General features: G+C 49.4%; 1 protein-coding gene across 1 annotated transcript in view; it reads right to left on the reverse strand.

Annotated features, from left to right (window-relative positions):
- The window catches only part of LOC147748645 (uncharacterized), a 126210-nt gene that overhangs the window by 105750 nt on the left and 2705 nt on the right, over positions 1-17755 (reverse strand). Inside the window, exons 4-6 of the mRNA XM_086928368.1 lie at positions 13413-13502; positions 12964-13023; positions 10432-10477 (exon numbers count right to left, since the gene is read on the reverse strand). Coding sequence (XP_086784494.1) covers positions 10432-10477; positions 12964-13023; positions 13413-13502 — 196 coding nt within the window. The remainder of the gene's footprint in view (positions 1-10431; positions 10478-12963; positions 13024-13412; positions 13503-17755) is intronic.

The following is a 17755-nucleotide window of genomic DNA, read 5'->3' on the forward strand; positions in this document are numbered from 1 at the left end:
GGCGCCTGACAAGGAAGCCACACAACATAACTGATGAGATGGACATTAGGAAGGGAGAAGACTACGGGAGCAGAAGAGTCTTGACAGCCCTACGGAATGAAAGCAGGTCAGCGAGGGTCCGGGTTTCAAATGGAAGGGCATTCCACAAGGCAGCAGCACGCACACGAAAGGAGCGTCCCCCAGCTCGACTGCGTTTGAAACGTGGGACTGCTGCTAATTCACGGTCCGAAGAACGGAGAGAACGGCCCGGAATGTAGGGACACAAAAGGTTATGAAGGATCTGGGCAGAGGAACCTTTTAAGATCTTAAAGGATATACAAAGCACTTTGAAGTGGATCCTCTGCCTAATTGGTAGCCAATGAAGAGCACGCAAGGTGTGGGAAACAGGACAGAACCTAGGAAGGCCTACAACTGCTCTGGCAGCTGCATTTTGCACTCGCTGGAGACGGGTGAGCTCGGCCTGGTTTAACCCTATAAAAAGGGAGCTGGCATAATCAAGCCGAGACAACACCGTCGCCTGTACCACAAGTTGACGGGTCGAGGCGTCAATAAATTTGAGTACAGGTCTCAGATTACGCAAGATGCCAAAGCAGCAAGCCGCAATCCTTTTAGTGTGGCATACAAAACTAAGAGTAGGGCCCAACCACACCCCAAGATTTTTTATCTCCGAGACCGGAGTAGGGGTGGGACCCAGCTCAGGGGGCCACCATGTATCGCCCCAGAGTTCCGTCTGTTTACCAAAGACCATAATCTCTGTTTTTTTGGCATTCAGTTGGAGACAGTTGGACGTCATCCAACTGGGCACCGCCCGTAGTCCGTCCCGGAATCTTGGGGCCTCCACCCCAGAATCCCCGCTGATCGTGACCGCTAGCTGAGTATCGTCCGCGTATGACACCATGGTCATACCGCAGTGCTTTACGACCTCAGCCAGCGGCCTCACGTAAAGATTGAATAACGTGGGACTCAGCGAGGATCCCTGCGGGACCCCAAGCGTCAGAGGATGGAATTTGGACTGATGGGGCGGGACAGCCACACAGAAGGAACGGTCCGCCAGAAACGATCGGAACCACTGCAATGCGATGCCAGTCACGCCTGCCTCCTCGAGTCGCTGCAGAAGAATCCCATGCGAGACGGTGTCAAAGGCGGCGCTCAGATCTAATAAAACAAGCGCCGCCATTTGACCCGCGTCGAGCACCGCCCGCAAATGCTCTACCATGAATAAGAGAGCTGTCTCCGTACTGTGGCCAGCTCGAAATCCATTCTGTGTATCATCCAGAACGTTCGTGCGCGAGAGATGGTCTGAAAGGGCGATGTTGACATGCGCCTCCGCCACTTTAGCTGGCCACGGGAGAAGCGATATCGGGCGATAGTTCTCCGATTTACTGGGATCGAGAGATGGCGTCTTCAATATGGGCATTACTACTGCCTGCTTCCACTTCACAGGTACCAGGCCTGATGTAAACAAGATGTTAATCAAATCGCAAACTGGCAGGAGATTAGAGGGTGTCAAGTCTCTAAACATTGCTGGCTTGAGCGGGTCAGCCGGAGACCCCGACTTAACTTGAAGGGCCAATGTCTTAAAAATCTCTGGTGTAAGGCAGGGGAAAGAATCTAAGACAGCCTGTCTGGGAAGACTATGTAGCCCGACGCCTGTATGCACGGCCGTGGGAAAGGCTCTATAGATGGTATGAACCTTCTCCCGAAAAAAGGCCGCCAGCGTTTCACAGTGTGTGTTAGAGCCAATAACATCCGCAGAGGGCTTTTTAGCCACAAGGTCCTTGAGAGCTTTGAAAATTGTTTTAGAAGGATTCAGACTGTTGCGGAATTCCAGGGCGTAGAATGCTGCCCGGGATCACGAGATAGGTGGCTTCTCCCCTGGACTACAGTGCGCATGGGCATCGACTCCATCCTCAGATTGTTTTTAGCCATTGTGGCCAAGATGGAGTGAAACTCAGTGAATGATGACCATGCTAGAAGTATATGTGAATTCTGCAGCTGCTACAGGCTGCGGGGAGGAGGGCGGGCGATATGAATGTCAGCAACCCTACATGCCAAGAACAGATGCATACTGGTAAGTAGCATATTCGGTTCGAGGCATGTGGGCTGCTGAATTCATATCTGTGCATAGAATACATAGCAGTCCCTCCATTAACGGCGGCCGCCCGTGCCAGCTGCAGCAGTTTGGAAAAGTGTTTTGAGAACAGCCTGCCCTACAGCTGCCTGCTGTTTGGAGTGCACATCAACACAATAATGCTTTGTAAATGTGTGTGTGGTAGACCATGTGGCTGCTCTACATAGGTCTTCCAAAGGAATGTTTCCAAGGAATGCCATAGAGGCCCCCATCTTTCTGGTGGAGTGGGCCCTTGGTGGAATGGTGAGAGTACGTTTTGCTTTCAGATAGCACATCTGGATACATTTAACGATCCACCAAGCAATACCAGCCTTGGAAATAGGGTTACCTTTGTGGTGTGGTGTGGTGCAAAGGCGACAAAGAGTTGCTTAGTCTTCCTAAAATCCTTGGTCCTATCGATGTAATACATCAGGGCCCTCTTGAAGTCAAGGGTGTGGAGCATCCGCTCCGCCAATGACTCTGAATTTTGGAAGAAAACAGGCAATTCAATAGTTTGGTTAATATGGAATTGAGACACTACCTTAGGAAGGAATTTAGGGTTAGTGCGCAGCACCACCCTGTTAGAATGAATTTGAATAAATGGCTCTTGGATAGTTAGTGCTTTGAGCTCACTAACTCATCGCAGTGAGGTAATCGCTATGAGGAAAGCCACTTTCAATGTCAAGAATTGAATCTCGCAGGAATGCAGTGGTTCAAAGGGAGGACCCATCAGCCGGGTGAGGACCACATTGAGGTTCCACTCCGGAGCTGGTGGAGTCCGTGGAGGAATGACTCGTTTGAGTCCCTCCAGAAAAGCCTTAATGGCAGGCACCCTGAAAAGGGAGAGGTGCTGCCTGTTCTGGAGATAAGCGGCCATAGCGGACAGATGTATGCGAATGGAAGCATAGGCCAGATTACATTTGTACAGATGGAAAAGGTAACAAATGATATTTTGAATAGACGCATCTAACGGGTTAATGTTGTGGTCTGCACAATAAATGACAAACCGCTTCCATTTTGCCGCATAGCATGCTCTGGTGGTGGGCTTCCTCGCTTCCCGAATGATGTCCATACAGTCGGAAAGCAGGTGCAGGTAGCCAAACTCTAAGACTTCAGGAGCCAGATCGCCAGGTTGAGCTGTTGCGGATCTGGATGCTGAATGTCGCCATGGCTCTGCGTCAGAAGGCTGGGTGTGAGACGTAGCCTCTGATGCGGTACCACGGACAGTTCCAGAAACGTGGTATACCATGGTTGGCGAGCCCACGTTGGAGCAACCAGGATGAGAGTCATCGAGTGCTGCCTGAGCTTGTGTGCCACCAGCGGTATCAGAGGTGCTGGGGGAAAAGCGTACGCAAATTTGCCTGACCAGTTCATCCATATCGCATTGCCCTGCGATTGTGGGTGTGGGAACCTGGCGGCGAAGCTTTGGCATGTTGCGTTCTCCCTTGTGGCGAACAGGTCTATTTCTGGATGACCCCACCTTTGGAGTACTGATGGATGTATCTCCCACTCGTGCATTTGGTGGCTGTGCCTGCTGAGCAGGTCCGCCACCTGATTGTCTTTGCCCGGGAGGTGTTCCGCCATGAGGAAGATGTTCCTCTGAATGGCCCACTTCCACATGCTCTAAGCCAGGTGAGACAGCTGCGGAGAGTGTGTTCCTCCCTGCTTTTGAATGTAGTACATGGCTGTCATGTTGTCCGTCCGGATCAACACAACCTTGTTGCACAGATGTACTTTGAAGGCTTTGAGTGCCATGAAGATTGCCATCAGTTCGAGAACATTGATGTGCATCTTCCGTTGCTGTTGCGTCCATAGTCCCTGCACTGTGTAGTGGAGGACATGAGCTCCCCATCCCTGGAGAGAGGCGTCCGTCGTCAGGATGATCTGTGGCACAGGCTCTTGGAACGGTCGGCCCTTGCAAAGGTTTCGTGGATTCCACCAATGCAGAGAGTTGTATGCCCGACCGCTCACCAACACTAGGTCTTTAAACTGCCCGTGAGCCTGAGTCCACTGACGTGCTAAGCACTCCTGAAGCGGACGCATATGTAGCCTCGCGTGCAGGACTATGGAATGCAGGAGGCCATCATGCCTATCAACTGCATGAACACTCTTGCTGGAAGCGAGTGTTGAGGTCTGAATTTTTGTATCAGCGATTGAATGCTGCTGACCCTCACTGAATTTGGCTGTGCTGTGGCCGCCAGAGTGTTTATGGTTGCGCCCAGATACTGCCGCACGTGGGCGGGCTGGAGGTGGGATTTCGGGTAATTCAGTGAGAATCCCAGATCGTGCAGGAGGTGAATGGTGTGGGACATGTGGGTGGCACACTGCTGGGCTGACTTCGCTTGGATAAGCCAGTCGTCCAGATAAGGGTAGACGTGGATGTTCCGTCTTCTGAGATGCGCCGCCACTGTCGCCAAGCACTTTGTGAACACCCTGGGTGCTGTGGTGACACCGAAAGGCAAAACCTTGAACTGGTAGTGCTGGTTTTGTATGGTGAAACTGAGGTATTTCCTTTGTGAAGGGTGCAGTGGAATGTGAAAGTACGCATCCTTTAGGTCTAAAGTTGCGAGAAAATCCCCCTGCCTGAGCAACGGGAGCACTTGCTGCAGGGTCAGCATATGGAAGTGTTCCGACAGGATGTAGTAGTTGAGTGGCCTGAGGTCCAGGATGGGCCTGAGGGACCCGTCCTTTTTTGGTATTAAGAAGTACAGGGAGTAGACCCCTGTGCCTCTTTCCTGCACTGGCACGAGCTCTATTGCTCCTTTTTGCAGCATGACGGTGACCTCCTGCTGCAATAAGTGCAAGTGCTCGTCCGACATAGGACGGTGTCTTGGGGGCATGGTGGAGTGGATGTTAACTCCAGACAATAACCATATTGGATAAGTTTTCTGACCCATCTGTCCGTGGTGATGGACTTCCAGCGGGCAGGAACTGCTGGAGACTTCCCCCGACCGGTGTTGTGTGGTCGGGGGCAGTGACAAGGCGTCACTGTTTGCTGGTGGCAGAGGATCTGGAGCTGTTGTTGCCATGTCCTCTGCCCTGGCGCTGTTGCCACGATATCCACCTCGACTCTTGTTGGTGTAAGTAGTCTGAGTGTTGCCCTTGTAGTATTGCGTGGACTGGGAGAGCTGGCCCCTGGAGACGCCTCTAGTGCTGGAGCGACGAAAGGACCCACCCCGAAACTGCTGGGACTGTAAGGCACCCATGGATTTTGTAGTGTCAGTGTCCTTTATCTTTTCTAGGGTGGTGTCCACCTCTGGGCCAAACAGGTGATCTGGGTTAACCGTTTGGTTGAGGATGGTGGTTTGGATTTCCGGCTTAAATCCAGAGATTCTCAGCCAGGCATGTCGCCGAAGCAAAACACTAGTGTTTATCGCTCTGGCAGCGGTATCAGCTGCGTCCAGAGCGCACTTAATGGAAGCGTTAGAGATTAGCTTCCCTTCCTGAATCAGCATCTCAGCCCCTTCCTTGTATTGATCAGGCAGGTGTTGCAACAGGGTCTCCAGTGTATCGTAGTGTGCCCTGTCATAGCGCGCCAGAAGCGCCTGTGTGTTAGAAATGCGCCAGATGTTGGCTGCCTGTGCTGCCACCCTCTTCCCCGAAGCCTCAAAGACCTTGGATTCTTTGTCTGGGGGAGGAGCATCACCCGTTGTCTGAGAATTAGCCCTCTTCCGGGCATTCGAGACGACAAGGGAGTCCAGAGGCAACTGTCCTTTAATGTAGGTAGGATCAGTAGGCGCCGACTTGTATTTCTTGTCAATCCTAGGGTTGATCACCCTTGCCCTGGTAGGTTCCTTAAAGATCTCAGCAGCATGCTTTAAAACACCTTTCAGCATAGGCAGAGTTTTAACAGTTTTTTCTGATACTGAAAAGGTGTCAAAGAGGAAATCCACATCCACAGGGTCAGCATGTAGCTGGACGTTGTGATTGTTAGCAGCCCGTTCAATGAGGGCATTGAAAGCAGCAGAGTCCTCTGTAGGGGAAGTCTTAGCAGAAAAAAGTTGAGGGTCTTGTCCTGAGTGAGGATCCCCAGGGTCACCACCAGCTGCCCAGGGTTCATTGGTATCCTCAGGGTCTGTATAGACTGGATAACTGTATTCATCCTCATCATCTCCCTCACCAGCGTCCACATCTGAATAAGTGGGCGACACATCATAAGTCTGTGGGGAAAGGGGTTCCAACAAGACGGGAGAGCAAGCAGAGTCCTTCTTTTTCTTGAGAGGGATCTTGTAAGACTCCAGTTGGGGTTCTGGGGTGATTTTCCGCTTCAGGAGGGAAAGCCTGCCCGTTTCGGCGTCGATGAAGTGTTCCTGATGCTCATCCCCCGAAGGTCGTCGAGGTCACGGGCCGTGAACCACCGATGATGCCTTCGGCGCCGAGGAGACCTTTTCAGGCACGCCGGCCACTGCCTTAGGATCGAAAGCCTTCGGAGCCGTCTTAGGCGGCAACGTGAAGTGCATCGGCGTGGACGCCTTAAGTGGTTTCTCCACGGGTTTCGCAGGCGGAGGATCCTTCGGATCGACCGACGCGGTGCCCTCACGTATGCGCTGCAGGGAGTCCGTCACCTTCTTAGTGAACGCGGCGGATGGGCGCGCCGGTTCAATGGAATCCTTCGAGGCCACTTTCGGAGTCGACTCTCGGGGCGCAGCGCCCTTGGCCTTGTCGTGCGGACGCGGGGTCGTGAGGACCTTCGGGTCATCGAGTCGCTTCTTCGGGTCACCGAGAGTTTTCTTCGGCTCGCCGACAGCCTTCTTCGGGTCGACAAGGCTTTTGCCGGTGCCGATCGCCTTCGGCGCCGACGTGCCCGTCTCGACCACCTTCACTTTAGCCTTTGGCGCGGCAGACTTCGTCTCGACGCCCTTGACTATCTTCGGCTCGACAGCCACCTTCTGCTTCTTCGGCGCCGAAGCCTCCGAAGCCTTGGAGCCGACCAAAGCGATGCGCACTTTCGGTTTCGATGCTGGCACCTGCGCAGTATCTGGCGTCGAGTCCGTAGGTTTCACTTTCGGTTTCGTTTTGCCAGGGAGTGGCTCGGCAACAATGTCCGTGGCCGGGCCCGAAAACGGGGCCGAGGAACCCATAGCGAGATCTTGGGTAAGGCCCGAAGGCGATCCCTCGACCTGGGCCTTATAAATCGGCACGGCCCTAGAGTCAGTTTGAGGAAGCTCCTCATCCGAGCTATCCTCCATGGCCCGAGGGCCCCGTTGTCGTCCCCTACCTCGTTGACTTCTTCGCCCTCGAACACCTCAGCATCCGCGTCGTAGTCCTCTTCGACGTCCGACGCGGGGTTTCATTCAGAAACGTCCTGGATAGATTCGTCCTCGACATCCCCTGCATCGAAGATGTCCACAGGCGCCGGAGCAGATTGCTGGGCCTCCAAGCGCGCAGCTCGTCGAAGCTTAAGCGTCTTCTTAGACCTGAAGCGGGAACAAGCCATACACTTGTCCTCATCATGGTCTGGCGACAGACACTTGTTGCACATCGATGTGGGGGTACTTCGAGTAACAGACCGGACATCTCTTGAATGGACTTCGGTCCATGATGGACGGTCGATCGGTCAGGAGTGTCGACTGGGCCTTCCGCACCGAGAGCATGCGGGAGAACAGAATCCGGCTCGGAGCCGGGCTAGAAGAATTAAAGCCGAACGCTAGACAATACCGACGTATAGACTAAAGACCTTTTGGTCTCAAGAAAGTTTTTTTTATTGATTCCGACAAGAGGGAATTAAAGACATCCGAACCCAATGGCGGAAAAAAACAATCTGAGGATGGAGTCGATGCCCATGCGCACTGTAGTCCAGGGGAGGAGCCACCTATCTTGTGATACTTTGAAGACTCTTCCAGGACAACAATGTGCAATCATCCGGACCCAACACTAGGCGGCGATCTATGCACAGATATGAATTCAGCAGCCCACATGCCTCGAACTAGGTAGTTCCGTCACTCTCTACTACACAAACATAAACAAACAGACTCAAGATGGAGTCGTACCTCCGCTCACAGCAAAGAACAATCAAGCATTCGACACAGGCCTTGTCTTGAAGCACACACTGCCAAGAAAACAAAGACAGCACGGTACCAGCATGCAATGCTTGAAAAGTGCAAATTCACCTCCCAGAAGCATACTTCAGAAAGACAGTCCAAGCCTGGCCTACTCCCACAAACTTGGACAGTTAAGGCCCAGCTTACTGGCATCCCTGCATTCCCAGTGACCCAAAGACCCCACCAATGGGCATCCTTTGCTCCATCTGTGGTCTCATCACAGGAGTAAAGGAATACACCTACATCAACCCAGCCCTCCAGGAGTTACAGCAGCTGCTCCGTTGGGCCTGCATCATCTCCAAAACCTGTTGCATCACCTACACAAAGCTGCAAGACATGGCGTACCTTTGTTGATGCCTAAAAAACAAACCATCTCAGCTATGCAACGTAATACATGGAGCCACAACAATACCCAGCTCGAAAAAAGGAGAATACAAAATTCAAGCAGTGTGATCAAAGGGACGGGAATGGCAGCCTCGTTCACATCAGGCTCGTGTCCTGCATTTTGTAATTCATAAAGGCACTGAGACCCAGCGCCAAAGGGAGAAGCTCTCTCTGATCTACAATAAAATCCATCCTTTTGCTTACCCATCTATACAATGTCCACTCCTCCCCACTAATGTTCATGATCTTGAATATTTCTGTGAGGCCTTTTTATTACTGGGCCCCTAAACTGCTGCTCTCCAGTTGGATAGCCGAGTTAGTCCCGTTGGGTACTTGACTATCGGCGCAGCAGAAGCAAGCACACATCGCTTACTTAAGGAGGTGAAGAGGGCTTTAAACACAGATTACCACAGTGAATAACCCTGATTAACTTAATTTACAAGCCAGTGCTTTGACTTCAAAGCCGTTTCTGGTGCAGAGGCACAACCCCAAACATATTTCTTAGTCCTTAATACCAAGTACAAGATTGTCTTTAACGGTCAAATGAACTAAAAATGAAACTGCATTAGCTTTTTTTCTTTTTAAACAAAACTTACCTGAAATCACTGAACTCACATTTTTGGGTGAGAAAGAAACCCTTACAGTTATCAACACTCTTCCTGAGAACAAAACCCAGGACAAGCAGGATCGTCACACACAGAGGGTAGTCGGGGCTCTTTGTGTCAGGCCTCACGCTTTTGGGAGTCTGCTCTCCTGTTACAATTTTTTTTTTTAAATAATAAAATAGAAAGCCTGACTTATTGCTTCTTAAGGACGCTAACCAGAGAATGCCGCAAGGTGGCACCAAATACTTTGTTTTCACTTTCCGTGCAGTACTTCCTAGATCCAATGGACCACGCAAGTCGATCCCAAACTCGCTTTTAAAAATTGGAATACAAACATAGGTCAAACTTCCAGCAAACACACTAATACCCATTTGAGATAATGTAGCCTGCACAGACTGGCCTCATATTGACACCATTAACCCCTTCACTGCTGCTATCTCACTGGATGCAGACAATGCTTCCGCTAAGGAGTCAAGGAGCTTTTTTGTGGCCACATTAGTAAGAGCAAACCCAAGCCATACTTTTGACAGGGCAATCATATCAGTTTCTCCAGGGACCCACAGGGATTTCCACTGTCCCCTCTACTTTTTGCTAGTCGCCCTGGTACCTCTGATCAGAGCACATCAGGCCAAAGGGCTGCAGGTCGGCATAAAACCAGAACACACTGCATACAAACTGGATGCTTATATGAGCAACTTTATGCGATTAATTTCCAATGTGGATTTATTTCCAGGAACGTAAAAATAACTGAGAAAAATGCACAAAAAACTAGAACGTGCTTGTCCCTTCTGAGGCAGAGATACAACCACAAACATTTCTAGCTTCTTGGAGATTGTATTTCTATAACAATGGCCTCATGGGCAAAGTCATTGGGGCTGCAGTCAGGGCTTTTACTACAATGGTTATGCAGTAAATGTTGATGCACCAGTAATTGGGGGACGAAAGTGATACAATGTAGCAATATTCCTACAGTATGCCCGGCCTTCTCTTGGTTTCGGCTCTAGATGCAAGCCTGGACAAGTCAGTAACTGAACTTTCAGCTGCTGAGTTTCCCTCGCCAGAAACAGTCAAAGGAAACTTAACCCAAATGCAAACAAGGGTCCGACTCAATGAAGCAAATTATATTGTCCAAATGTCCTTTTGAATGCTGATCTTCAAGGCACTGGTAAATAAATGACTGCCCAATCAGGGCACAGTTCAAAGGCGTTGAAAAAAGCATACAAGACCCAATGTAGTTTTCTGTTTTTTTAACAGTGGCAGATGAAACAGTAGTTGAAGCAAGATCGCTTACCTTTTGTCCACTGGGGCCTCCTGCCACTGGATAAGGACCCACATCCCTAAAAAGCGAAACACAAGTTAATAATCCAACTCTTTAGCAGCATGTGCCCCAAAATGGAGGTAGAAGAGCTTTAGATATAATGGTGCAGGGACGCATGTCTAAACATGCGACTCAAGTGTACAAGTTCCTCTGCATTAAGACCAAGGCTCTGCTCACCAATGGGCCTCCCTGCAGTTAGCAGACAAGTTGTCAGGAGATAGGGAGGCAAAGAATTATGGGTGGTGTAGGCACCTTCCTCTGCCTGCCCCAGCCCCCAGGCCAATTAATGAGTGTCTCTGACAACAGAGATAAGGCCTGGGGAAAGAAACGGAGCTTAGTGGATGTTTGCTTTAGTATCCATTAGGAGGAATTTAAGCAGCTCTAAAGTTAACTGCACAAATTTGGAAAGTGTGATGGCTAGCAATATCGTAATTTCTTTAGAAAACCCAGCCCGCATCGCTAAGTGCAAGGCTAAAATAATGTGAGCTGACAGTGGCAAAGCTTAAAGACGCCAGTTTAGCTGTGCCATCTCCTTTTACTGCTTCAGAAACCTTCCAACTGAAAATGAATTACAGGAGCACAGAAATGAGATTAGGTGGCCCAGATGCTGCCCTCAGCATGTCCGCTAAGTGGGGTCATCCGGCTGTAAAGATTGGGTAAATGTACCTACTTGAGCCCAGGCCTGGTTCATTTTTTGGGTGGCAGGGATGAGGGGGTGCATGGGGATTACAGATGAGCCAGGCCCCCCAAGTGAGCCCCCAATGACATGGGCTCTTTCTTTTCACCGAAAAGGCACAATGTTTACCCACTTTCTGTCAAGCCAATACCTCAAAACTACATTCAAAGGAATCCAAAATTCCTCTCACTTGACATGGGGATCGCTGCAGTATTCGTGGTCTGGATACCAGTGGGGCAGAAAGAGTATTTGGGCTCCAAGGGTGAGAGGGTAGCTCGACCCGATACCAGGACAAGTCCACGACCAACCCTATATTTTCTTTTTAAAAACAAATCATTCCCTGGAGTCTGCTGTGCTTCCCACCATCCCTAAAGAGTGCAGGTTGGGGGTTAACTCAACAACCCACAGGGGGGTGTGCTGATTATGTGCCAAATAGAGATGGTGCACAGTCAGGTCTCCCTATGGAGGGGGCAAGGGGGATCCATGGACCACCACACATTCCCCTGCAGGTGAATGCAATAACGCCTTGCCAAGGAGGATGCCTTTTCCTCTCTTCAAAGAGTGTCCGCATGACTATTCCCATGCCAGACTGGGACCAGGGCTGGGTCAGGAATCCTTCCATAAGTGCTCCTGGTATACCCTATGTGGAAAAATATGATGGATTATGCTCTAAGGCCTTCTGAGCTGAGTTAATCTCCCCAGCTGCCCGTGAGCACCTGTGGGAGCCTATGGGATGTCTGGGTTGCTCCAGGCCACGAGGGCGTCCCACTGCTGTGCACAATAAAGAACACAACATCTTCCGTCTGCATCACTCTGAGTACGGAGGACAGTCCTTACCCGGACTGTCTGTAGGTAAACCTGCTTTGTCCGAGACCACCTATGAATTGCGGGGAAACCTATGTGTGTCCCCAGTTTCCTCCAACAGCGCTGAAGAATCTTCAGCTACAACCACTGGCATGAGAAAGTCAGAGACTGCTGGACGAGGACATGCTTAGTCCAGGACCACTGACAGATGAACATTTATCTGTCTAGCGGGTTCAGAGGTATCTGTATTTGAACCCTGGGTCTTCTGTCACCAACTCTGTTTTTTGCCTGTTAGAGCCTGTTTTCCTAGATCTATGATCATCCCTTGCACAAAGACAATCCACCAGCAAGACATGGTTTCAAAGTTATAGGGCCTTTGAATTGACTTGATCCCTGGGGGAGGATTCCGGAGTACAGACACAGAATCCTATGTAGTCCGCAAGCCTCTGGGCTAGTGGACTGGACGTCCTTTGATCATGCTCAGACACTGGGCACTGGAGGTTATCCACCTGGTCCTCTAAGAGGACCATTTGGGTTGGTCATGATTATTTGAACAGAGGGCAAGGAGGCACTACCAAAAAGACCGAGAGGGACCTTTCTCAGTCAGGCTGTAAAGGGAGAGGGAAACACATCTTTACAACTTTATTTCTATAGTAACCAGAAAGAGCTAAGCTGGAGGAGAGACAGAAGAGGTGCAGCTGGATGACCTGAGAAGTGAGGGGCAGATCTGGGGTCAATGCGATGGGGAGGCAGAGGCAGACTTGGGATGAGGGTGATGGGAAGCAAGGGGCAGGCCTGTGGTCTGGGCGATGGAGAGTGAGCGCCACACTTGGAGTGCCAAGAACTAGACAGGGGTGTAGGTCCTATTGAAGCAGCAGGTACAGCGCACTGGGGTCCAGAGACTCATTGAACCCTGATTATTGATGTATTTTGTAATGCAAAAAGTGGAGGGAAGATTCATTCTTTGGACTAGGGTTTATGACACACTGACTATGACACTGGTACTAGGAGTCTCCTTTACTCACCAGCCATCAGCAGCAGCACCACAAACACCATAAACCGAGGTTCGGTTCGGCTGTTCTCACCTAAACGTAAAACAAGCACAGTTGGTAAAGGCCACGTGGGACTAGACGCCAAAGAATACAAATCTCTGCAAAACTCTGAGGATGCTGTCTAATGTGTGATCAAACATGGAGTTTCCTTGTGGAAGGGGAGACGCCGATTAGTGCCCCTAAATGTGAATGCTTGTTTGCGTGCTAGTCGTTGGTTTAAGTGCATGCTGGGGGTTGTGTAATCTCAGACATTGTATTTTCGGAATAGAGATACGCAACAGAAGTTGTCTCCTCTCTGTGGAGGGGTGATTGCCTCCTGCAAACGTGGGACGGTGCATTTGACTTGATGCTCTATTGCAGGTGAGGCTGTCGTGGTTAGCTAAACACTAAGTAAATACCCTGTAAAGGTCGGGGGCACGTACCTGCCTTGCCAGACCCCTGGTGTTGGACTGACAGGCCACGAGCCAATAGGAGGCCGCTCACCTGGCGCCGGGTGCGTGAGTCAAAGTCACCTGTGGGCAGAGAAGGAAAAGTCACTAGTCGGTAGCTCTAGTTCTGCAGTTTTGAAATCGTTTCATATTTTCAGTCGTTTAAAGACAGGTCTCAGTTTGGCTGTGAGGGGTTCTTGAGAAAACTGGGAGGACCGGAGGCAGACACTCCCCTTCTGCCATGCGCGAAGGCGAAGCCTGTTACATTTGGTAGGGGCGTCGGTCACATATTAATGACCATCCAGATGCAGGGGGGTTCAGCCCTATACTGAGCTCCCAACAGGGGCACAGCTCCCCTTCAACTGCCATGTGGCCCCTAAACACCACTGCCAACAACAGAAAGTCTAGGCCCCTCTCAGAGTTTAATGCCAAAGGTTGCCAAGTATTTGCAGGCACTTCAATTCAGTTTTCTAGAAAGTGGGACCAATCCCTATGCTCTGGAGCAGGAGGTTTTAAGCTTGACCCCAAGGACGAGCTTACAAAAGTCACCCATGCACTCGCTGTATCCTTTGTTTCAAGAGACAGACACCTACTTTCTAACGCCCAGCTAATGCGCAGGAACTAGCGAACTGGACTCCATCTTGATGAGGGTTTTGATCTCTCTCTTCTGTGCAACATTGAATATGACGGGATACCCAAGTGTTATAGACAAATATCAAAATGGTTGCATGACAGAAGCACGCATGGCTAAACCACAAGTGCCTCTACAACGCAGCCCTAATCACAAATGTGTCTGACCAACGCATTCCTTTACCAGGCAATTTTGTGGAAAAGGCATGATTGGTAAAGGAATGTGTGGTAAAGAGCACACCATAGCCCTCCACACTGAGCCCTAAAACCCTGGCCCCAGTCCTATAAACAACCCAACCCCCTCATCGAGACCTAAAAATGACCCCGCCCTAAAACTTAAAACTACACTACCGCCACTCCTAAAACCTAAAACTACCCCGCACTGAGCCCTTTAATACCCTGGATCCTGCCCTACAAAGAACCTGACACCTTGAGCCCTAAAAACTACCCCTATTCCTAAAACCTTAAATTATCCAACTCCCCCTGCCATGAACCCTAAAACCCGGGCCCCTGCCCTATAAACAACCCCGAGCCCTAAAAACTACCCCACCCCTAAAACTACTCCCAAACCCGGCCCCAGCACCTCTTTCCTGTCCGCGTTGCGCTTTCAGGCCCGACGCTTCTGGTTCCTGGACATCTAGACCGCGCACTCCCTTAACCACGCATATGCTTGGTTAAGGCATATGCTTGGTTAAAGCATATGCTTGGTTAAGGCATATGCGTGGTTAAGGCATGCGTGGTGGTAGTTGCGGGGAAATGGCATGCTTGGCTCTGCTGCGTTGTAAAGGCCATTTCCTTAACAAAATGGCTCTTTCAGATAAAGTCTGAGTTGAAAGTAAGGTACGATTCGAACAACAATTTCTTTAGATGCAATGACTGGAGAACCCTGGATAAAGGTCAACTCACAAATTTCATAGCACGGTTACCAATCTATAGAAACGTAAAATACCCACAGTGCCCCAAGTATACTGACCTCTAAATCCCCAAGTGGTACAGCAGTCTTTTTGGGTATAGACAAACTTGGCCAACCATACTAGAAACCAGGGTTTGACCGCAGCTCGCAGCCATGCCGTGTTATAATACTGAATTGTAATTTAAGAAAACAAGGGTACCCCAATAGTAAAACCAGGGGTCAAAGTCGATTTTTGAGGAAGAACAATGGTTTACGGTGGCCTAAAGAGGTCCTTATATATAAGGGAGAAACTTAGTAGATATTATTTGACTTAATCAAAAAAAGTGGAAGAGAGCATATTTTTGTAGGATAGCGTATAAAAAGCAATTTTTATTCTATTTATAAACATATACTTAGGCGGACGCGGTGATTAACTCCTGCCGGGACGAGGCTGAAAGTAATCGAATAAAGAAGAAATATATTGTCAATACCTGGCCCCCATAATCGATTAAATCTGACCGTCGGAATCTGGATTGTGGCCGTCATGAACTCCTAATACCTAAAAACTAACTGAACACCGTTACTGGAAATCACTAAATATCAAAATTTATTCCTGGCGATCAAAATAACCCTTTGCCTAGTTGGATGGAAGAATTTTTCCATCAAACAGAGAAAGCTCACCATGTCCTGATGATGATCTAAATTAAAATAGATCGAAACGCCGTCGACCCCTCCAAGGAAATTCCTTGCCCCATTGTATATATTTATGTGGAATATATCCTTGTTCGTGTGACATTTGTATATAGTCCTTTTTCACAGTATATCTCTCACTCAGTCACCCTATGCACCTTGTCACTAATGTGAGCACCTGAAAAATATATATATATGTTGACAAACTTTCTAAGTATATGTTTATAAATAGAATAAAAATTGCTTTTTATACGCTATCCTACAAAAATATGCTCTCTTCCACTTTTTTTGATTAAGTCAAATAATATCTACTAAGTTTCTCCCATATATATAAGGACCTCTTTAGGCCACCGTAAACCATTGTTCTTCCTCAAAAATAATACTGAATTGTTGCGCGTGCCCAAGACCTGTTGCTATCGGATTATCAAAGGAAAAATGTGGCATAGGTGCGGTGTCTGAAACGGCACAAATATCTGGACAAGGCCTTTTATCACCTTCTGACTTATATTTCAGGTCTGGCTTCGGAACAGCATTAGGTGTTTCGGCAGCCTCATGCAGTTAAAATATGAGAAATAATAGTACATACATGTGTGAATACACAGAGGAGCTTTGGGTTAGCGCTCTTCTTCATCAATCGGTTTGTTCAACTGTCATTCACATTGTGCCTCAACCACCACTGCATATAGCAAGGGAACTACAGTCATTGACTCTCTTGCACAAAGAGTGGTGGGGGTATGCCTGTTTAAGCTATGTCATCAGGTTACAGTAATTCAAAGCCAATCGTACAGTTTCTTTGTGATCATAACACTCCTATTTTCCTCTGATGTGCATTACAACTAAAAAGGATTACCATACCTCTTCTAAGAACACTTGCCTGCAAGCAAGCACTTGTACTGTTATAATAAAATGATCTGTGATGGTTTTATTTGTATTTTTTTTGTTCAATGCACAGGGCTCTACACGTTAAGGCAGTGGCATATTCTTATTTTTATGGTATATACTTGAAATTAAAAAAAGAAAAAATGTAACCATTGCACCCTCTTACCTAGGCAAGGCAATGATTTAGATAGGCTGCTCTGTTCGGCTGTTATCCTTGCCTCTATGTGGAGAAGGAAGGTAACTCTAGTGCTGAGTGTACATTATGGTTGAGGTTGGGGAAGGAGGTGCGCAGGATGTGCCATTTTCTGGATATGACCGTGCTGACAAAGTTTGCACCCTTTATGCACCAGAAGGGGGGGGGGGGGGTCACTGGGTAGGGGAAACCTACCTTCAGTGGAAGAGGACTGGCAGAGCCGTGGGGACCCTCTGTTGTCTGTCCCCCAGGAAGTGAGTCACTGCAGCCCCCTGTTCATGTAGCCTGGAAACCCGTCTCCAGATTGTATAAACAGGAGCCTCACAGGGTGAGTGCTTTTCTGTTATCTTCTCAGTTTGGGGTTGAGTGCTGGCTTTGACGATACTATTTTCACATACATACCTCTCTCTGCACCTTCTAACACGTATTCTTTGTTGTTCTTCTTTGGGGGGTTCTGAGGTTGGGTTCGGGTGCTATTTCTCTCCTTGTCCTGCAGTGCTTCGTGAACATGATTTTAAGCCGGTTTATCTGTAGCCTGTGGACGACCAGTAAAACTGGGATTGGGTGGTCAGTGTGAAGATATGGCCGGCGCGTTTCCGGGCCTAAATGGTTTTTGCGGGTGGTTCTGACCAGCACTCCGCTTTGGACGGCTGTGTGAATGAAGGAAGGTTCCAGAAGCGCGCCTGTGCGTGGACTAAGAAACGAGGCCCGTGTGACGGGCCAGGTGCGTGAAGGGCCAGGCCCCTGACGGGCCAGGTGCGTGACGGGCTGTGCCTAGAGTCCACCGTGCGAGCGCGTCAGTCCTGCGCGTCAGTCCTCGGAGAGTACAGTGCAAGCACGACGGACGCATTAGTGTGTAAAATGGCGCTTTAAGTAGAACAGTTTACACGCCTGAAACACTAGCCTGGCATATTCTACAACAAATATCCCGCCTCACAAACATCCCAACCCCCCCCCCCCCCCCTCCACCACACACACACTTACGCTTCACCAACATCTCGCTCTCTCTTTTCTCTGACCCTTCCCAAGACCTTCTACCTCCTATCACCTTTC

The sequence above is a fragment of the Lissotriton vulgaris genome, chromosome 1_1 (assembly GCF_964263255.1).
Source record: "Lissotriton vulgaris chromosome 1_1, aLisVul1.2, whole genome shotgun sequence".
Taxonomy (NCBI): Eukaryota; Metazoa; Chordata; class Amphibia; order Caudata; family Salamandridae; genus Lissotriton; species Lissotriton vulgaris.